The sequence below is a fragment of the Nematostella vectensis genome, chromosome 9, assembly GCF_932526225.1.
Source record: "Nematostella vectensis chromosome 9, jaNemVect1.1, whole genome shotgun sequence".
In the NCBI taxonomy this organism is placed as follows: domain Eukaryota; kingdom Metazoa; phylum Cnidaria; class Anthozoa; order Actiniaria; family Edwardsiidae; genus Nematostella; species Nematostella vectensis.
This window is the reverse complement of record NC_064042.1, coordinates 8,151,948-8,174,908: the sequence shown is the minus strand read 5'-3', so window position 1 is coordinate 8,174,908 and position 22,961 is coordinate 8,151,948. Positions and strand designations below refer to the sequence as shown.

The 22,961-nt window shown below is 41.2% G+C and overlaps 1 protein-coding gene across 3 annotated transcripts; it reads right to left on the bottom strand.

Moving 5' to 3' along the window:
- Positions 1 to 554: 554 nt before the first annotated feature.
- On the bottom strand, positions 555 to 22,890 carry LOC5515463 (peroxisome biogenesis factor 1). 3 transcript variants are annotated; one of them, XM_048732743.1, is made up of 18 exons: positions 22,696 to 22,890; positions 21,945 to 22,115; positions 21,628 to 21,711; positions 20,119 to 20,233; positions 19,033 to 19,737; positions 17,554 to 18,132; positions 17,060 to 17,255; positions 15,451 to 15,671; positions 14,590 to 14,757; positions 13,863 to 14,094; positions 12,777 to 12,874; positions 11,662 to 11,831; positions 11,277 to 11,476; positions 9,691 to 9,937; positions 8,633 to 9,034; positions 8,284 to 8,337; positions 3,469 to 3,575; positions 555 to 695 (listed from the first exon to the last, which is right to left on the bottom strand). In XM_048732743.1, exons 1-18 carry the CDS (start codon positions 22,798 to 22,800, stop codon positions 617 to 619), a joined length of 3,933 nt encoding a protein of 1,310 aa, XP_048588700.1. In that variant the 5' UTR covers positions 22,801 to 22,890; the 3' UTR covers positions 555 to 616. The 3 variants fall into 3 exon arrangements, with proteins under 3 accessions (XP_048588700.1, XP_048588701.1, XP_048588702.1); XM_048732744.1 differs by having other exon boundaries at positions 8,284 to 8,313; XM_048732745.1 differs by lacking the exon at positions 3,469 to 3,575.
- Between the last annotated feature and the right edge of the window lie 71 nt (positions 22,891 to 22,961).

The window sequence follows — 22,961 nt, the reverse complement described above, 5'->3', positions numbered from 1 at the left end:
GCACTTCTTCGAAATTTCCCTTCGTAATTCTCCTATACATAGGAACAATGTTTACAAGGAATGAAAAACATTCAATCCGTCAACAAAGCTCAATTCCGAATCGCTTGCCCTTTCTCAACAAATATACAGGGCCTAAGGAGGCCTCGAAATATTGGGGTGGCACGGCCACGCCCCTACTGGTCGTATTTTATATATATTTTTAAATATTGGTGGGGAAGGGGGGGCACATGCCTTAAGTGACCCAACCCCTGCTGAACTCACTAGGCTGACAATTTACTGGCTTATTTGAATAAATTGGAAACTGTCGGGCATTTAGTCGATCCTTTGGAGACCTTTCCCGCGACGTTGTTATTGTAGCACATAAAATTAACAGGTGTCACCTTGATAACAATTTGATAGTTAATACAAGTAAGGAAAAACATTCAATTCCGAAAACAAAGCTCAGTTTAAGCTTCGAGAAAAATCCAGATTTTCTTGCCCTTTCTCAACAAATATAGAATAAACTCACTAGGTCGACAACTTATGAAGTGTAGTAAAGAAATATTGCAGTCGGATTGTATGTAAAGAGATTTATTTGCGTCATTTAAGGTGTACGATTGATACTTTTCTACTGTTTCTATGCTAATGTTGCGCGGCCGTGACCCAGTTTCTCAGGCTGCAAGTCCCCTCCGCGTGACGTCACGAACGACTCGTATCTGCAAACAAATCACCAGAATGAGATTATTACTAAGAAGCCGTTCTATTCGGGCGTTACATTAAGTAGGCTACCTCACATTCGGCGATAAGACAGTTTACGTTATCGCGATGTCTTTCATTGCAATGCGACGACTGAAGTTTCAGATCGAGGATGACAGATCGTGTAATATTTTCGAAAGTCTGGCGCATTGCCGCCAATTTCTAACCCCAAAGCGGGAACTATGAGATCTTCACGTTTCTCGTCGACCCAACTTTCGTGACGCGTGGTTTTGTAGGCTATGAAACCCTATGCAAATATTTATCTCAGAAGTGAATTAAATCCCCTTCAATCACGGTGAATTTCAATCCGTCCTAAAACCTAAACGGCTCAATTCTGTTTGAAGTATCAAGTAATATAGAGAGAGTTGCATATTTAAAAAACTCGAGTTTTCAAAACAAAACAACACTGTCATGCAAGTCGTGTCTTAATCACACAGACAATAAGCGCAATTACATGAGCTGGTATCTCAAGTATTCATACGAGCAGAATTACCTACATAAGCTGGTATCTCAAGCGTTCATACGAGCGGGATTACTTACATGAGCTGGTATCTCAGGCGTTCATACGAGCGGGATTACCTACATGTGCTGGTATCTCAGGCGTTCATACGAGCGGGATTACTTACATGTGCTGGTATCTCGGGCGTTCATACGAGCGGGATTACCTACATGTGCTGGTATCTCAGGCGTTCATACGAGCGGGATTACCTACATGTGCTGGTATCTCAGGCGTTCATACGAGCGGGATTACTTACATGTGCTGGTATCTCAGGCGTTCATACGAGCGGGATTACTTACATGTGCTGGTATCTCGGGCGTTCATGCGAGCGGGATTACTTACATGTGCTGGTATCTCAGGCGTTCATACGAGCGGGATTACCTACATGTGCTGGTATCTCAGGCGTTCATACGAGCGGGATTACTTACATGTGCTGGTATCTCAGGCGTTCATACGAGCGGGATTACCTACATGTGCTGGTATCTCAGGCGTTCATACGAGCGGGATTACTTACATGTGCTGGTATCTCAGGCGTTCATACGAGCGGGATTACCTACATGTGCTGGTATCTCAGGCGTTCATACGAGCGGGATTACCTACATGTGCTGGTATCTCAGGCGTTCATACGAGCGGGATTACCTACATGTGCTGGTATCTCAGGCGTTCATACGAGCGGGATTACCTACATGTGCTGGTATCTCAGGCGTTCATACGAGCGAGATTACCTACATGTGCTGGTATCTCAGGCGTTCATACGAGCGGGATTACTTACATGAGCTGGTATCTCAGGCGTTCATACGAGCGGGATTACTTACATGTGCTGGTATCTCAGGCGTTCATACGAGCGGGATTACTTACATGTGCTGGTATCTCAGGCGTTCGTACGAGCGGGATTACCTACATGTGCTGGTATCTCAGGCGTTCATACGAGCGGGATTACTTACATGTGCTGGTATCTCAGGCGTTCATACGAGCGGGATTACTTACATGTGCTGGTATCTCAGGCGTTCATACGAGCGGGATTACTTACATGAGCTGGTATCTCAGGCGTTCATACGAGCGGGATTACTTAAATGTGCTGGTATCTCAGGCGTTCATACGAGCGGGATTACTTACATGTGCTGGTATCTCAGGCGTTCATACGAGCGGGATTACTTACATGTGCTGGTATCTCAGGCGTTCATACGAGCGGGATTACTTACATGAGCTGGTATCTCAGGCGTTCATACGAGCGGGATTACTTAAATGTGCTGGTATCTCAGGCGTTCATACGAGCGGGATTACCTACATGTGCTGGTATCTCAGGCGTTCATACGAGCGGGATTACCTACATGTGCTGGTATCTCAGGCGTTCATACGAGCGGGATTACTTACATGTGCTGGTATCTCAGGCGTTCATACGAGGGGGATAACTTACATGTGCTGGTATCTCAGGCGTTCATACGAGCGGGATTACTTACATGTGCTGGTATCTCAGGCGTTCGTACGAGCGGGATTACTTACATGTGCTGGTATCTCAGGCGTTCATACGAGCGGGATTACCTACATGTGCTGGTATCTCAGGCGTTCATACGAGCGGGATTACCTACATGTGCTGGTATCTCAGGCGTTCATACGAGCGGGATTACCTACATGTGCTGGTATCTCAGGCGTTCATACGAGCGGGATTACTTACATGTGCTGGTATCTCAGGCGTTCATACGAGCGGGATTACCAACATGTGCTGGTATCTCGGGCGTTCATACGAGCGGGATTACTTACATGTGCTGGTATCTCGGGCGTTCATACGAGCGGGATTACCTACATGTGCTGGTATCTAAGGCGTTCATACGGGCGGGATTACTTACATGTGCTGGTATCTCAGGCGTTCATACGAGCGGGATTACCTACATGTGCTGGTATCTCAGGCGTTCATACGAGCGGGATTACTTACATGTGCTGGTATCTCAGGCTTTCATACGAGCGGGATTACTTACATGTGCTGGTATCTCAGGCGTTCATACGAGCGGGATTACTTACATGAGCTGGTATCTCAGGCGTTCATACGAGCGGGATTACTTAAATGTGCTGGTATCTCAGGCGTTCATACGAGCGGGATTACTTACATGTGCTGGTATCTCAGGCGTTCATACGAGCGGGATTACCTACATGAGCTGGTATCTCAGGCGTTCATACGAGCGGGATTACTTACATGTGCTGGTATCTCAGGCGTTCATACGAGCGGGATTACTTACATGTGCTGGTATCTCAGGCGTTCATGTTCTGACACAGAGGGACTAATACCAGCTCGCGCCCGCAGTATATCCGCCGGGATTATCGTCAGCGGTCTTTTAATGTTGACCTGAATAAAAACGTTCTCAGGTATCATTTAGGTTGAGATAATACTAAAATGTGTAGTTGACTCAGGAATTTAAATATTTATATATTGATTTTATTTTTTTTTTTAATTTTTATATTAAATGATTCAAAAAATGACCGCGTGCAAATGCTATTTTTTAAACAGCACTGAGCGCGCAACGGCTTCTCACCAGAATATGCATGCACAATGAAAGCTAACAAGCCACTGACATCCAATATCATTTGCGACAGTAATCTGCGACAGATTAAGTCGCAGATAAAACGGTATTCTATCAACCTTTAGTAAAAATACACCCACATACTATCACGATCCCTGCGGTCCCTACCCAGCAATAGATAAAGAGCAGTGAAAAGTTTATTGTATTCTATTAGCATACCACGAGTGGCGGCTATTTTCAGCAAAACTCACCCAGGAAGAAGTGGCCAGATAAATAAATGTAGTGTACTTGAGGGAATTTTAATAAAAACAATTTTAATTGTTTAAAAACGCCATAAATCGGCTCCATAACTACCAGGTACCAAGGCTACGCGCCACGCTGACGCACTGTCACCTGCGGCGTCTAACTGTTAATTAAATTGTGCACAATTGGCATTCCAGGTTTCTTAAACAAGAGGTTCCGCTATAAAAGGGTAAGCTCCTCCCACCCCCGGGCTCTATTTTGCAATATAATCAGCATAAATTATTCTCGCGCTGTGATGAAAATGCTCGTATTTCAGATCGCACACAGCTTGGTATAGAACTATTTTACCATAAATAGAAATATTTTAGGTGGACAATTGTACATGGTTTTAAAAGATGGATTAAATGCAAACCCCGTAAACAGTCACTGGTAATAACAACATTGTTATTGTCCACTCGAGCGTCTTTAATAAATAGCAATTACGTGAATGTGAATAAAAAGCAGCATCTATAGATAAACTCGGCGATTCGGTTTTACAGTCAAACCAAGCGTGTCTCTCTAAGGCTGATGATTCGGTTTATTATTCGAATTTTTTATTTGATTATTTGCCGAGAAGTTTTCTTTTGTGAAACGAGAGTTTTCGAATTTACAAAACAAAGCTTGATAACTTTGATAAAACTTTGTCGTACGTTTATATGTGAATCGAGATGTATTTACCCTCAGTACCCGTTCACACAAACCTTTTGTAATCTATTGGCTTGGCTAGGAAAACAGTGGTTCGAATTTTGGCCTATTTGTTGAGTTCTCGAAGCAAACGGCCTAAGAGAAGTGAGTCCACTCGAAAACTCGTTTCAAGAATGGAAACTTCTTGGCAAATAAAAAAAGTAAAATTTCTAGCACGCTTGACCTGATTTAACTTTAACAGCCACGGATATATCCTGTGCGTAATGCGCAATAAGTCAGCCGCCCTCCCACGCTCACGTACGCTCTTGTGCCAGACAGCCATGATGCCTTGATTTTGACAAATTATGTCTGGGAGACTCAAAAATAACCTGTAGAGCAGGTGTTTCTTTTCTTTTTTCCTCTAACGCAAATTCTCAAACGGAGATGAAAGTTGTTGAGAGTTCCAACTCTCATGTCCGTTTGACCATGCACTCTCACACACTGTCATTGACTCTAATCGAATCTCATTCACTTTGAACATGTTCAAGTTCGACATAAGAGATGATCAGAGCTGTCATCCTTTGATCGAGTTAATGAGGGTATTTCGATCAGCAGTTTTCACAGAAAGTGAAATTTAACGTGGAATTCCCGTGAGAGCTACTTCGACTCTCACCAATCGTGTCATCTCTGTTTGATCGAGGCTTAACATCTCAGGAACCTTAAGCTTCGATCAAACTGAGATAAGAGTCGTTGAGAGTCCCAACTCTCATGACTGTTTACCGTGCACTATCATCGATTCTTACGGACTCTTATTCACTTTGAACATGTTCAAATTCGACATGAGAGTTGAGCAGTCAGCTGTTTCATAAAAAAAGTGGGATTTAACGTGTAATCCCCGATTCAGTTTTTAATAATGGAGTCAAATAATAATTCCAAATTCAAAAACTCAATCTTATGTTCATTTTCCCCCCGAAAATTGAACTCGTTTTTCCTTTGAAAGGCCACGTGGAATCGCACACTCAAATGTGTACAAGAGAGTAGTAGCACGGGCTGGCTGTTTGATCCCTCATCAACTCTCAAAGACCGTTTGATCGGAACCCTGTAAGAGGTACTGAACTCTCATCGACTCTCATCAGTTCCCATCCCCGTTTGATGGAGGCTTAGGGTCTCAACCTTACCGTTTCACTAACGACAGATAGGGACCAAGGAAAATGGTCCTTAGAACTTGTAGCGAGAGACTATTCCCATTGGGATGACGCTAATCACCACTGACTAGACGCTGCACCAGCGTTTACTCTGGCTACAAAAAGAATTACCGAAATATGTAGTCTGCATTGTGTGCCTGCTGGTGAGCTTTTTTCTCGGGGGCTCGTACACTTGAAAGCCCAGTGCAAACTGCACCAGCACCAGCCAGCATTGTTGGCGAATTTCCGCTCGACTGACTATAGGACAAAGGAAATGTCAAAATGGAAATTGACTTTCTCGCCAGCAATGCTGTCTTGTGCTGGCAAGGGGCTTTACGCCGTAATACGGTGCTAGACATACTGAAGAGTATGGTATTTTTGTAATAAATTTGACTCTTTATTGGGATAACACATGCTCGCTACTAATTAACGGGCGATAAAATGCTTGAGACACTGTTCAAAATTGCATACAAAACAAAAAACAGAAAACTTATCTTTGCTGTTATTGATCCTCTTCTTCTTTCGGAATCACGTGTCCTTTGAGGTTGTTTGAACTAAGAAATATTTGCATTACGAGCTGCAGAGAAAAAAGGCCGAGGCGGAGCGAGTCTCTCGTCCCTCCGAATTTCGCTAACGAAAAGAGTCTTCCACAAAAGCTGCCTCGCTTTCAGGCAGAGTATACCGCAGACCTCTGAGCATCGCAGGCTTACACGTTTTCGACATGGATAGATAGGTAGGTAGGTAGGTAGGTAGGTAGGTAGGTAGGTAGGTAGGTAGGTAGGTAGGTAGGTAGGTAGGTAGGTAGGTAGGTAGGTAGGTAGGTAGACTTATAGGAAAGGTAACATGCAGAGAATATGCATTGCGCATGCTCCAGGCTCCTAGATACGAGCTTCATTATCATACTTGGCATTGTTTGTGTTTCGAATGTTTACAATTTTAACGTAAAAATGTCCACCGTTTGAACGCTAAATATGATATCAGATGATTGAATTCTTTCTCGAGAGCGTACCGCAGGCTTTATGAGTTATTGAATATTGCTTATGTTAAGTTTTTGTGCGCCAAGATGGTGCATGAAGGATTAAAATGTGAACGGAGAACAGGTTGTTTGAGGTTGTGCTATTAAAATGGCGGCGTTTGGTCGTCAGTAAACGTGTCTAACTTACTGTATAACTAGACATCGTGGGTATCTCAGTTCAAATGGCAAGCAAAAACGGTAGCTGCTGTATTTATTAATTACTATTAATGCATTGTTTTACCAATAGTGCAACTGATTAGTAATTAAATTAAGACTTAAATTTGATCAAATTACTCATGTACAAAAAGGTAAAATTTGGAGTTCGTTGTTTCAGTTCCACAGGCGATGTACCGACGGTCTGAGAAAAGAAGCACTAGATGTAAAGCTTAGTTATCTCATTCATGTATCGAGAAAGTTTACCAAAATTGGCGCTCAAGCTAAAATTAGGCATCTTTTGCAGGTGGGTTTGCAAAATGACTGATTAGTCTGGCTAGAAATATTATTCTTATACTGATCTCGTTAGCAATTGGCACTGCCTTTTCATCGGTAGTTGTTAACCAAAGGTCCCTGCTCCATTCGTTACAAAGAGGTTGGCAATCGTACAATTGGAAAAGTAATTATTTTGTAAACACAATGTAATAAATAAACGATGCGTTTGATGCGTTATTTCTTTCTTTTTTGGAAAAGCTAGTCGATGTACCGGTCAAATATTCTGCAGATCAGAAAACATTGAGTATCTATTATTCATCCAGAATATTCTGGACCCTCTCAAAATTGGCACTCTCTATAAAAAAACATTTATAGTACTCAGTTTAGCGATACTAGAATATTACTTTGCATATTTGAATGAAGGCCGTGATCTCAGTTTTATTCTTCAGGATTCCTCGAGGATGTATCGTGAACACAAAGAAGTAAAGACATAGAGGAAATAAACAGTGGGGTGTAGAATAAAATAACTGTCAAATATCCCCGAATTCGATATTTTAGCTTTTGATGATAGCCTGTCATGATTATTTAAATAAGGGTAAGAACTTTTTCAAAACAATAGCCCTGGCCTTGGCTTTATAATTCCTGTAATATTTCTTAACTTTAGCATCTATATTATTGCTATTCATATAAATGTTTACCTTTGCCACATACATACTTTTGTTATTGATAAGCACTAGAATAATATAAGAGGCTGTAAATATGAATTGCAAATAAGTTATCGCAATCATTGTTGACTTTACGCGCCGGTGATTTATGAAAAATGGCCAGTGGTAAAGCGCATGCTCAATACAAAACCTCTACCTGTTAGGAAAGGTAAACCTAGACTCGTGCTACCACAGGTAGCCCGAGTAAATAGCTTAAAATAGGGGGAGGCGTATCTGTTTTCGGTCTTCTATTTAGAAAGAACAGCTGTTTATTGCTTGTGCAGCCTATACTTACATTGGTATTAGTTGTGACTCGCGGCTCGGGCTGAAATGAGTTTAGCGCACATATCTGTTAGGCAAGAGGAAAAGTTAACTTTGCAGGGGGTAGCTATGAAAGGGTTTCCCAAAAAAAATACGCAGAGTCGCCATTTTTAGATAAACTTCCCTCCATAGAAACATAAAAGTGAAGTTCCATAACATTCGTTTCTTGGAGATTCGACCATGCTGGCCTCGTCATCTCCCTGAGGTCCCGTAACATTCATAAGAATATATCTGAATTTTTAAGTACGCACAATGTGTATTGGCGTATACGAAGCTACAACAACGGATTCATAAGATCTATCAGGTCTGGAGACTTTACTCACCTCAGCCTCAATCCCCTGAGCATCCTCAGCCGTTACACTCTGCACCCCTCCCCCCACGGTCAGCATAATGACGCCTTTCCGAGATCCTTTACTCCCGTCCTCATGTCCCGGTGCATCAGTATCGCTCCTATGGCCTCGCTCCGATAACTTAGAAGCGTCCCTAGGGGCTTGTTCAGCTCCATCGATATTTTCCCTAAGGCAAGTAGCGCCATCTAGGGCACCTCCGTAAAGCTTTATTTTGCTTGTGGTTCGGTGGATTGCCTCTAACTGGGAATTATATAGTAAGGCCTTGATATCTGCGCCGGTGAAGTGGTGACACGAGTCTGATATGGAGTCCAAATCGATGTCATCAGCCAAAGGCAGGTCATGTGACAAGGCGCGGAACACCTCTCTTCTATCACCCTGTGGGGAACTATGTTCAGTGATGTGATAGCACAGTACTTGGTAAGCAGTGCAGAAAAACGCAAGACTAGTTCCAGTACCGCGCGGTTAAAACAGCCTTTTTGTTTTGAAATGGCGGCGTTTTACCAGCGAACTGTCACATTTTGGCGAATGCTATCAAAACTAGATCAAACATATGACATAATTTTCTTTATGACTCCCTCATTATCAAACAAATCTGTCATCTTTTGTACAGTATGGTTTTAATGCTGTACAGTAAGTCAAAACAGCGACTGGAGTCAGCCTTTCGTACCTTTACTCGATTCAACACTGCGAATTTGTCTGTTTTCGCCAGAACACGCGCATGCGCATACGTTATTCAGCACTGCCTACCTGGTATTGTATGTGAGAGTACCAAGTCTGGTATGTAACAGTACCTGGTCTGGTATGGGACAGTACCTAGTCTGGTATGGGACAGTACCTGGTCTAGTATGGCGGAACCTGGTCTAGTATGGAAGAGTACCTGGTCTGGTATGGGACAGTACCTAGTCCAGTATGGAAGAGTACCTGGTCTGGTATGGGACAGTACCTGGTCTAGTATGGGATAGTACCTGATCTGGTATGGGACAGTACCTGGTCTGGTATGGGACAGTACCTGGTCTGGTATGGGACAGTACCTGGTCTGGTATGGGACAGTAGACACACTTGTCCAGCCTTCCTGGTCGTAGAAGGGCAGGGTCAATAAGGTCTGGTCTACTGGTAGCGGCCAGGATGTACACACCCTTTAGACCCTCCACACCATCCAACTGGGTAAGCAGCTGGTTCACCACTCGGTCAGTCACACCAGTACTGTCATGCCCACGGCGAGGAGCGAGGGAGTCAAACTCGTCAAAGAAAAGAATGCAGGGTTTTGCGCTTTGAGCGCTGAGAAACAATATTAATTTGGAGTTATAAGGGAGCAATATATAAATCTAAGGTGAAACACAGCTTTCCCTTCACTTCAATACATCAGTGACAATTTTTCATCTCCACTCAAGTATTATAACCATGCAACATTCGATTTAAAAAAAAAATGCAAATTGTGCCAAAGAGATGAGGAAAAGGGACTGTCACAGGGTAATTATGATCCGTGAAACTTTCAAAAATTGTTGAGAACAGTTTAGCGTTCTTGTATACTTGTATCATTTAGGTTGAGTCATTGTTTCATACTTTGGTAGATTAGTTTGTCTAGATACCATACGTTCTTGTATAGATTAGTTTGTTTTTTTGGTTTCATACTTTGTAAAGAGTAGGTTGTCAAGAAAGCATACGTTCTTGTATAGTTTAGGTTGGGTTTTTGTTTGATACTTTGGTAGATTAGGTTGTCTAGATAGCATACGTTCTTGTATAGTTTAGGTTGGGTCTTTGTTTCATACTTTCTGTAGATTAGGTTGTCTAGATAGCAAACGTTCTTGTATAGCTTAGATTAAGTCCTTGTTTCATACTTTGGTAGATTAGGTTGTCTATATATCATACGTTCTTGTAAAGTTTAGGTTGGGTCTTTGTTGTATATTTTCTGAGATTAGGTTGTCTAAATAGAATACGTTCTTGTATAGTTTAGGTTTTTTTTCCTTCAAACTTTGTGTAGATTAGGTTGTCTATATATCATACGTTCTTGTAAAGTTTAGGTTGGGTCTTTGTTTCATACTTTGTGTAGATTAGGTTGTCTATATATCATACGTTTTTTATAGTTTAGGTTGGTTCTTTGTTTTATACTTTATATAGATTAGGTTGTCTAGATGGCAAACGTTCTTTTATAGTTTAGATTAAGTCCTTGTTTCATACTCTGGTAGATTACGCTGTCTAGATACCATACGTTCTTGTATAGTTAGGTTGGGTCTTTGTTTTATACTTTCTGAGATTAGGTTGTCTAAACAGAATACGTTCTTGTATAGTTTAGGTTCTGTGTTTGTTCAATACTTTGTGTAGATTAGGTTGTCTAGATACCATACGTTCTTGTATAGTTAAGGTTGTGCCTTTGTTTTATACTTTGGTAGATTAGGTTGTCTAGATACCATACGTTCTCGTATAATTTAGGTTGTGCCTTTGTTTTATACTTTGGTTGATTAGGTTGTTTAGATATCATACGTTCTTGTATAATTTAGGTTGTGTCTTGGTTTTATACTTTGGTAAGATTAGGTTGTCTAGATATCATGTGTGTAGATTAGGTTTGGGAGAGCCAATGCATAAAGTGCCACTACGTTAGCAAGATATAAAGGCTTACCGTGTGAACATATCTCTGACCGCTTGTTCGCTCGCGCCGATATACTTGCTCAGTAACTCGGGTCCCTTGATACTTATGAAGTTGAGCCCGCACTCCTTAGCTACAACACCGGCCAGCAGTGTTTTGCCAGTGCCTGGGGGTCCGTAGAGAAGGAGACCACCACGCAGGCGTAAAGGGCACTTTGCGAAGAGCCCAGCGAACTAGAAGGTAGACAGTACCAATGCGGATTCCGATATACAAATGATCTTTATAAAGGATCAAACAAAATGGCACTCCGCAAAGAGCCCAGCAAACCAGAAGACAGACAATAACATTTGAATGAAATCCAAGCAAAAAATTTGCAACACTCTCTGTCCATTGTACGAAATGGCCAGAAATTGTTTACCTTGCTAGGCCAGAGAAGAGTTTCCTGGAGAACGCCCTTGACTGTACCCAGGCCACCCACGTTTTCCCACCCAAGGTGCCCGGCCTGGTGTAACGGGACGCCTCGCAACGCTGCGGGTACAAATCCCGTGATGGCCTGTTCAATATCGGAGTTGCTCACGGTTACAGGGTCTGGGGATAGATAAATTCAATTTTAAATCCTGCAGCAATAACTTTTGTGTCTTTGAAAATGTAAACACGTCAGTAATCATTTTTGGTGGTTTTTCATTGTTGGACGCTGATAAAATTGATTTTGAATTTGTTTTTTTTTTATTGTTTTTCAGTTTCCATGTGAATTTCAACGTAATATACATTCCATTATTATTTTCATTAATGACAATGCCACGAATCTCTGGAATGCGCTGGTTGCATAACCCCAGATTGTAATAGATGTTTATTTTATAAAGTTAGAATTCTCTTGCGTAATATCTTGTTATTTAAAGAAGCGCTAGCGGTGATTCATCCACAGTCGACGGGTCAGTAAGCAGCTCTTACAAGCTGCAATTTGATTGGGCAAATGAACAATATCCGCACCTCGACACAAAGAACGAGAAGAATAGAGACAAAAGAACTCCCTTAGAACAAAGATAATAGGAGGCAAAGCAGCTGCGTACTTACTCCAGTCGACAGAGATACGCACAACGGTAGGTCGTAAAATTATTATTCGACCCACCCACCTCCCCTTCGACGATGTCATTTCTACCCATGAGCCATCCCAGCTGCACTTAGCTGCTCATTACCTCGCCCTGCCTTTTACCATAACTTACATTGCGAGACAATGAGTGGCTTTGTCATTGATGTTAAATAGGTTTACAATTTTCCAAAATATTTTTCTCTAAAACTAAGTAAAATCATGGAAATTATCTTGATACACGAGTTCTAACGATTTGTTTTCTAATAACGAAGACGAATTCGCCGGTTTTTCTTTAAGCGTTTGTAGCAGACGCAAAAAATAATGAGATAATGAGATGAACGGTCTTTTCTCTCTACCTTCACCAAGGCATTTGCGTTTGTTTTTCAGGTTTTTTTCCTTCAGAAATATGCCATGAAAATTATTGCTTATGTACCATAATATACCTTTATCTAACTGCCTGACGGAAGCGAAGTGTAGTGCGCGGTCTACCAAAGAGTTGAGATCTTTGGGAGAAAATCCGTCCGCTTTCTTTGCCACCAAACTATTAACGAATTACAACAAAGCATCATTCACATTATTTATTACAAAAAGGAGCCTTGACATTAACATTATTTAGGAAGCGGGCTCTACGAGGGTTGTATGGCATTTGGCACCTGTAGCCATTGACTAACTAACAAATTCTGAGGACGACATGTAAACCAATTTCTAAGAAAATATTCTAAGAACGATTTCTAAGAAAAATATTCTAAGAACAATTTCTAAGAAAAATCTGAACAAAATATTTTTGTTCAGCAAGTCAGCGTTTTCGTTTGCGCAACTCTCACAAAATAAGTCTTGACTATTATCGATATGCGAGAAAGTATTGGTCGTCCAAGCATTGTATAACTCCATGCTAACCATACCGCCAGATATCGCTCCCGCACAAGAACTGCGCACACAAAGCATCCACTTCCATCGACTAATTCATTCGAGTGACTGCGTTATTTTCAATCAAATCTCCTCAATAAGTATCAGAATTCATTCGTGAGTGGTTAATTTGAAGATCCTTGCAAGTAGTGTAAGCCGTTGTAGTTAAAACACAGCAACAAAGGGGAGGCTGATCAACAGACATTAACCCTATTCAGACTGAAATACGGAGGGGGGCCCTTTTTGCCCCCCCCCCCCCCCCCCCACCCCCAGTCACAGACAGCTCAAAATAGCACGGTCTGAATAGGGTAAAGGTTTCACTAGGGTCACAGGTCCAAAGCGTGATATTTACTGTATTTATGATTTAAAAAAAATCATTCTTTGTTAAAAATATTAGAAATAACTGGTATAAGGGATGGCAAATAAACCTCTTGTTTTAATTGGTCGTAGCAACACTTTGTAATCTACTAAAGTAGCTTAGACATTTGGCAGCGACAGTTTGCTTATAAAATTTTAGCATTTTTCTTGTTGACAGTTTCAACATACATCTTGTGAACCTCTTTTAAGCGGCCAGACTCCAGACTCCAACGGCCACTTGGTCCCCAGAATCCCCCTGTACTTACCTCATATCCAGGTTATCGGCGCATGCACCACGAAGTTTCCTTTTAGCCAAGGCAGAGAGCATGTCCAAACGCTGGCGCTCGTCTGGGAGACTGAGCTCTACAATATTTTCGAACACGTGACAGCCACGTGACGACAACAGAGCACCGTGCAGAGAGTCACGTGATTCGCTCGTTGCTATGACAGCGACTTTGCCATTGCTAGCGATTTCATTTGCAACCATATCTTTGAAAACTAGAAGATGACATTAAAGTGCGTTATTTTTCTACCAAAAATTACAGTGGTAGTGTTATTTTCTGAAATAGTCATTCACTTTACCCATGTCTTCCCACAACTCTTCGCGACGCGCGCGTGAAACCGAGGCCATGAGGCAAAATTGTAAACAAGATAATACATACTGATGGGTGGGATATAACGTGAAATTATATCAACCTTAAGATAATCAAATGCTGCAAGTCGGTCATATTATTGCAATACTTTCAGGAATTGTAATGAATAAACCAAATTTCTAAATTTCTCACGAACTTACTGTAAATCAGAAGCCTCGATTTATAATTTTATATTTTTTTAGAACTTAAGATGGATGTTTTCCGTTGTTTTGGCTGACTGACCAAGCGTGTATTAATTTCGTGGCCGTTGACGCGTTAGCTCTCAAATTCCCAGTAATGGTAATTGGTCTCAAGAAATTCGGCGTTGATCACATGTTTATGAATATGGTGGTTAGCTTACCTTGGGCAAGCCTCAGTCTGTACAGTCCCTCTCCGCCTGCCTCCTGCATGGGGCCTGGAGAAGACACCACATGATCGAGATCATCCAATAGGAGCACACTCTGCTGGTACCACGCTGCTTCGGTAAAAGCCTGTTGCAAATGCTTCTGTACCGCCTCAACACGTTTAGCTGGGAAGATGAGGCAATGTTGTCAATTAATATGACGTCACTTGTACTAGTACATAAAACGCCATCACCACTGATAACATATCATCATCATTATCATCATCATCACCGATATTATACCATCACCATAGCACCAAAACACCAATATTATACTATCACCATACCTACGATTATCACTGTTATTATACTATCACAATAATAGAGATGCCTTTTTTTAATGAGGGATTCACTTAATATCACAATGATAATGTACGCATGGCCCTCAACAGAAACAAAATAAATAAAAGCTATTTACAAATCACACTATTACCATAGCACCATTACATCAATATTATACAATCACCATACCTATACGATCATCTGATATTAAACTATCACCATAACCACTTTCATCGCCGATATCACACTATTACTATTTATCACCATCATCGGCAACATAATACCATCACCATACCATAGCCATTACCACCATCATTACTACTATTCACATTATCATCGGATAAGTGCCTAGCACTAAACCAACCACTACCATACAGCCATAAGCATAACGTGTACTCTGATATTTGCATTTTATTTTTTATTTCTTTATTATTATTATTATTTTTTTGGAGGGGGGGGGGGGTTGAAATCTTCGAATGGATTTTTTTGGTATTTAATTTTGGGCTCTGTCGAAACCCCTCTGATGTCTTTACTTACCCCTGAGATGGATGCAGTTGACGACAACCACATGTGCACACACAGGCCACTGACCGAGACGAGAGCATAGCGCATGCGCAAGCGAGGTTCGACCACACCCATGGATAAGCAAGGCTCTGGAGCTTACGCTAGTCTTGCTACTGAGGTGACCAGGAAGTCCAGTGAAGTCCAGGCAGGACAGGATGCGTTCCAGGCACTTGGTGAATACTGCTGTCACACCACTACATGAAAGAAAGGTTTAATCAAGTGAGGATGAGCATTAATTAGGTGATAAAAGAACTAGAATCTATTTGTCCTGCGGCTCAAAGCTTTCCCCACATAGGATCTTTTTGTATTAAAAATTCCTGAATGAATTTCCGTAGACCAAGAGAGCATAAATGGGAAAGGGAAACATTGGTGTAGGTATTTTAGTATGTTATTTTGTTTGGCCAACCAAATTTCCACTAATAATAAAGACGTTCGTAACGGGAGTTAATCAAACAATGCCACGCCCAGAAAGAGAGCCATCTGCCACACTGCCACGCCCAGAAAGAGAACCATGTGCTACAATACACACACGAACAAGCTTCAAAACCATTGCCTGGGCTACCTGTGGTGCTCGCAAGGTACGACGGGGAATCGTTCTTTATGGTAATGACCGATGACCCGATTGAATGTTATCCGACAGAATGTCATCCGATTGCATTGCAAAGTTGGTCCGATAGAATGTCATCCGATTCGATTGCATTGAAAAGTTGGTCCGATAGAATGTCATCCGATTCGATTGCATTGAAAAGCTGGTCCGATAGAATTTCATCCGATTCGATTGCATTGAAAAGTTGGTCCGATAGAATGTTATCCTATTCGATTGCATTGAAAAGTTGGTCCGATAGAATGTCATCCTATTCGATTGCATTGAAAAGTTGGTCCGACTAAATGTCATCCGATTCGATTGCATTTTAGACCCGATTCCCTCTCCATACAAAGAAAATAAACTTGAAGACGGTTTGGTAATATGTGGTATGAGTGTAAGTACGAGTAAATGCGGCAAACGTAAACCGCGTTGGTTACTTATTAACCCAGGCGGGTTTAGGTTTAACCCTAGCAAGGCATAAACAAAGGGTCAAACAGACGCATAAGTCTACAACGCTCGCTAAGGGATCTACAAAGAAATGGCCAGGGGCGTAGCCAGGGGGTGGCCTAGGAGGCCCAGGCCCCCCTTCTAGCAGCCAAACCTACAGGAAATGTATGAGACATTATCTAAGATATAGGAGTAAATGCCTTGAAAGTCCCTTTTGGGCCCCCTCCTGTTAAAAACCCTGGCTACGCCGCTGATGGCCTCAAAAGTCGCGTAACGTAGACAAAAACCCTCCTGTCATCTGTGGTTATTTTTTCATTTATGCACTGAGTAAGATGAAGCAACAAATGGCCGCCATCTTCTTCATTTCCATCGGCTGACTTGGTCAGGATGGTGTAATATTTTCGAATGAATTGGTAAAAATGATGTTTTCAATGGCTATTTTGTGATTTCTTCACATAGTCTGTCTTCCAAAAGGAAACAATAACAAATGTGCGGCTGACTAGGGCTCTTTAAGCTTTCAAAACAATGTACCTCGTGTAGAGTGCTTACCCCAAGTCTTGAATACTGCACTTGAGCTTCGGTTCAACATCCTGGCAAGCTAACGGCTGGCGGATATGCTCCATCTGGCAATCAACAACAACTGAGACCCTCTGCAGTGTGTCTGGACTGAGCAAAAAGTAAGGTACATGTTGCGTGGGTGCAGGACACTGGCTTAAGATGGACACCACGACAGGATGAGTAATACCTGAAAAGGAGTGACGTTTTCTTATATTAGACAAGTGACTGAAGTTAAGTTATATTAGTAGATAATAAACCCATCCCTCCCAGTCCGAGGCTCTAATGAAGCAGGATGTCCATAGTTATCCCTGATCTTATCTAGGGGTTGTCTTTACAAAGTCAACAGAACCTACTTAGAAGCCTCCGGAACAAGTTGTCGTTAGTAAATGGTTTGTGAAGTCATAGTTTCACAGTGCTCTCTTATTATTTATTTACTGTTTTCGAATTCCCGAGTAGGTCGATAAGGAGAGCCTCAAAAAGGTTACCTTCAAAACTGAAATCCACTTTCATAGTGTCCCCCAGGACAAGAGGGCACTCATCACTGCTTACAGATAAGACCCATTCCTTAAAGGCCTGCACGATAGGACCAGAATCCTTTAAGCACTCGTTTGCCTTGCTTTCAACGTGGAGAATAATTCCCTTTGTTATATCTGGTCCATGATCAATATGTGTAATTCGCAAAGAGGATCCTAATATGCAGCCGAGATCTTGTTGTAATTGTTTATGAAGAAGTACATGGCCCTGGTGAACAGACTCATTTGGGATGCTAGTCACAGGAAAGGCAGCTTGGGTTCCATTTCTCCCTTCTTGGGATAGTATTGTAGCACATGGCTCTCTTTGTGGGCGTGGCACTGTGGCAGATGACCCTCTGTCTGGGCGTTGCAGTGTGGCATATGTCTCTCCTCTGTTACAGCTTACTGATTCATGTTCTAACGCATTACCTTTGCATTCTACACCCGGGATAATCACGGATCCTTTCCATGTTTCGTCTTTGGGCACACATTGGTGGTGATTTTCAGTGAGAACAAGTTTAACGACGGCTTTTGGACCAAATGCTATGTTTTCTGATGAAAAGAATTTTGAAGAATTAATACAAACAAATTTAACACCTGCTCATCTCCCAGGTTTTAATCTGTTCCACATGTAATTTTCTCGGCTGTCACAAGCTCATTGTTGGGCTGCGGCTTGTTTTGCCAAAAAAATAATAAAGTCGCAGGTGCCATGTCAAACAGCTTGAAGTAATCTGTTCGTTCTACTTCCTGTGAGCGCTCAAGAAAGAAAAATAAGTTACAAAAAGGTGTTACATATGCATGGGCAAGGGACTTTCCCATTTTTTCGCGAAACTAGTTGCAAAAGAAAAAAGTGCATTGTAGACCACGACCTTAAATTACAGTTCCTCATTTGCGACATTTGATTGGGCACCAACCAGGCATTTATATATTAACCCTCAACCTACTATATAAGAGCTGGGCTTTAACATAAATCTGGTCTTATTTATATGAAAACCAAGTTTTGTTATATAAAACAAAAAAACAAAATAAAAATAAGGGGAAAACAGATTCCAAATTCGTTCTACTTCCTGTGAGCGCTCAAGAAAGAAAAATAAGTTACAAAAAGGTGTTACATATGCATGGGCAAGGGACTTTCCCATTTTTTCGCGAAACTAGTTGCAAAAGAAAAAAGTGCATTGTAGACCACGACCTTAAATTACAGTTCCTCATTTGCGACATTTGATTGGGCACCAACCAGGCATTTATATATTAACCCTCAACCTACTATATAAGAGCTGGGCTTTAACATAAATCTGGTCTTATTTATATGAAAACCAAGTTTTGTTATATAAAACAAAAAAACAAAATAAAAATAAGGGGAAAACAGATTCCAAAATGCGAAAAACCAGGCTTTCTTACATGAGAATGAGGACTTTTTAATTAAAAAAACAGGCTTTACAAGTAAGCACTTGCCTTGCGAAGTTTGAGCTGGATTATCCTTCTTATGGCTTTGCTTCTGTTCACCTGCAGCCTCGTTTTTTGTCTTTTTGTCACTTAAAAGTCTTGCTTTCTCAGAAGGAGATAAAATCTTCTGTAATAGCACAATCTTAGTCCAGCCTAAACAACTCTTTCTCCAAGCATGAAATTGCTCACATTGCAAAAGTTCCTGTGGAAGTGATGTAGCATCCAGGAAGGCTGCATTTGGCTGGGACATACATAGTTGTAATCTCTTCCTGTGTTTGCATGGTTTGTTGGCCATTCCATACAAGATTTCTGTAGACCTTTGAACTCTAAAGGTCATGTCTATATTTGCTGTTTTGAAAATTTGTTCACAACAAGCTTCATCTTGATTTCCTTCAGCTAACTTGCCTGATGAACTTGATGGCTCTGTTTGACATGGTGAAACATCATCAGGTATAGATTCAGTCACTTGGTTGTTCTCACCATACGCAAGCCACCTCAAATATTCAAACACTCTTGACAAAGAACTGTCCTGGGTTTCTATGGAAGAGACTTTTCCTGGAGGCATGCTGCTTCTCTTTGGGATGTTATCTTTGTGGTGGTCTATAGTTGTCTGTAATGGCATTTCAACTTGTTGCTGCATGCGATTTCTTGGTGAAATAATTACCTCTGTCATCTGCTCTAGCAAGACACATGGCAAGCTAGGCTCTGTGGCTTCTGCAATATATGACAAAACAAAACTTATTAGTATGAACAAATACTTCATGAATATATTTATACAACTTTAATATAATTTTAGTAAAGATCCTTTTTTCCATTGGTAGAGCTGTCTCTGGCCTGGCCAGGGCTGAGCTGAGCCATGTGAGGTCAAGCTTTGCCAAGCCAAGCCAAACTGAGCTGAGCTAAACCAAACCAAGCTGGCAGTGGATTTGAGAGAGGAGTACAATACAAAGACTACCTTTATCAACAATATTTAAATGAAATTATTTAATTGCTTGAGGAGCATAAAAATGCATTAGGACAGTCTCCAAGTTTGTATGTGTTATTTATGGTCACATAGATTGGTTGTAAATAATAATTGATTTGACTTCTACTTACTGACAACAATAGTAATGGAAGTACTTCTGTCGATGAATACAGGCAAGAGCTGACCACACCCAACCACTCGAACCTGGTCAAGGAGGCTTGCCTCTAGCTTTCCTGCATGTAGTTCCTAAGAAATAGCTCAGATAAAGTATTGGTGGCTTCCATCACAGTCTATGCTGGTTATAATATAGTGATAATGCTTAAAGCACCAGTGTGAGAATAAAATACCCAACAGTCTTCATTATTATCAGCATCATCATCATCATCATAGCCATAACCATATCCATCATCATCATCTTTATCTCATAACTGTATCATCATCATCATTACTGGCATGGCTATTACAATCATTATCACGTCCATGACCACCATCATCAGTGTTTTGTCCGTCACCATTAGCATCATGTTAATGACAATCCTATCCCTTTAGACATCATTACCTTCATGTCCATCATCATCATTATCCCTGTCATTGTCACCACCATATCCATCATCATCACCATCTTTATGATCACCACCATGTCCATCACCATCACTCTTATCATCATTACCACCGCCATGTCCATCATCATCACCATCTTCATTATCATCACAACCATGTCCATCACCATCATTATCATCATCATCATCACAACCATGTCCATCACCATCACTCTTATCATCATCACAGCCATGTCCATAATCATCACCATCTTCATCATCACCACCATGTCCATCACCATCATTATCATCATCATCATCACTGCCATGTCCATCATCATCTTCATAATCATCACAACCATGTCCATCACCATCACTCTTATCATCATCACCACCATGTCCATCACCATCATTATCATCATTATCACCGCCATGTCCATCACCATCACCATCTTCATCATCACCACCATGTCCATCACCATCATTATCATCATCATCGTCACTGCCATGTCCATCACCATCACTATCATCATCACAGCCATGTCCATCATCATCTTCATAATCATCACAACCATGTCCATCACCATCACTCTTATCATCATCACCACCATGTCCATCACCATCATTATCATCATTATCACCGCCATGTCCATCACCATCACCATCTTCATCATCACCACCATGTCCATCACCATCATTATCATCATCATCGTCACTGCCATGTCCATCACCATCACTATCATCATCACAGCCATGTCCATCACCATCATTATCATCACCACCATGTCCATCACCATCACTCTTATCATCATCACAGCCATGTCCATTATCATCACCATCTTCATCATCACCACCATGTCCATCACCATCATTATCATCATCATCATGTGGATGAACATATAATAATCATTAAATCATTTATCATATTACCAAGTACCTGCCATCGTCATGGCCATGACCAGCCTTTCTCCAATGAAATCATAATCATCACCAACGTGACAACCAAAAACATCATAACTTTCATCATAATAATAAATTATCAATCAACATAAAGACAATTACTACCGTTACCATCAATGTCATCAAAACAAATATACTGACCACTATCTCCCAATCATCTGCTGAAAGAGGGTCCACATACATCCTCATGCATGATGGGATTGAGGTTATTCTTTTTAGCACAACCTGAGGGAAACATAATTGAGATATCAAATATTGGTAAATGGTTAACAATCAGTTGTAACCATACCAATATCCGTAGGCACTGCCTAAAGGCATAGCCATCATGTATTTTATTTAGACATATATAACCTGTTGTGATTGTCATGTCACATATCACACCTAGTAAATTCAAAAAAAAAAAAAAAAGTAATTATAGTAATTTGTTTGTACTTTGCTAGAAAATAGGAGCTGCATACCTGCTGGCCATCATGCAAGCCATTTAACTTGGCAAGTTTTCTGTTGATTTCTACAGTAGCTTGCAACTCATGGCCCTGGGCTGCAGTGTTGACAACAGCACCAGACCAGCTCAAGTTCATTGTTTTGCCGGGCCATTGCATCACAAATGCCACAATAGAATGCTGCTGTCCCTATGATGTCCAAAAAAAGGGATGATTTAGCAGATGAATACAATTTACATTGTTAAAGGACAGTGTAATATGCTCTTTATTTTTCTTTGCCTTCAAAATCAATAGGGGACTTGCGGTAAGAGATCATGTGACTATTTGGGTAGCAAACTAGCGCGCACTCAGACATTTAGTGGCAAAATAACAGCAATAAAAGGGAGCTTATTCAGCGCTTACAAAAAAAGAGACTTTTTTCAGAAAGGGTTTAGTTTCAATTAAGAGTGCCTTTCTAACAAGTAAGAGTGAAAACCCTGTAGCCACATCATACAAAAGACGTACTGTACAAAAATACTACTTGTTGTTGCCTTAACGAAGGACACTCTTAAATTCTACAGCTTACGAAAATTGCGTTAGTTTGAATAGAAGCCCCGTCAAAAGGGTTTGGAGATAATTCTAAAGGGTTTGTTGTTGCATGTAACTTAATAGGGAAAGATCAAGTCATTTTTTTGTAAGATTGCAGAATACCTCGCCACAGTATTTTGGTTTCATTGTCTCGTTCTTTAGAAATTAATTATGTTCATTAACTTATTATTATTGTTATTACCTCCGTCACGGAGTGCCCTATGCTTCGAGCAAACTCGGCCGAGACAGCAATAAAGCACGACCGAGTAGATCCTAGCCGAACGACTGCAGATGTCAGGTCTGCCATAGCTTAAGCTGAGTCCTGCTTCGTTATAATATTATGAAACGAACTTCAAGATCGTCAGAGGCCGTTCGTCCGCCATACTCAGCGGGTAAAATTCGCAGGCTCATAATACGACACAGGGCTCCCATGGGAAGATGTTATGCATTTTATTTTATCTTTTGTCG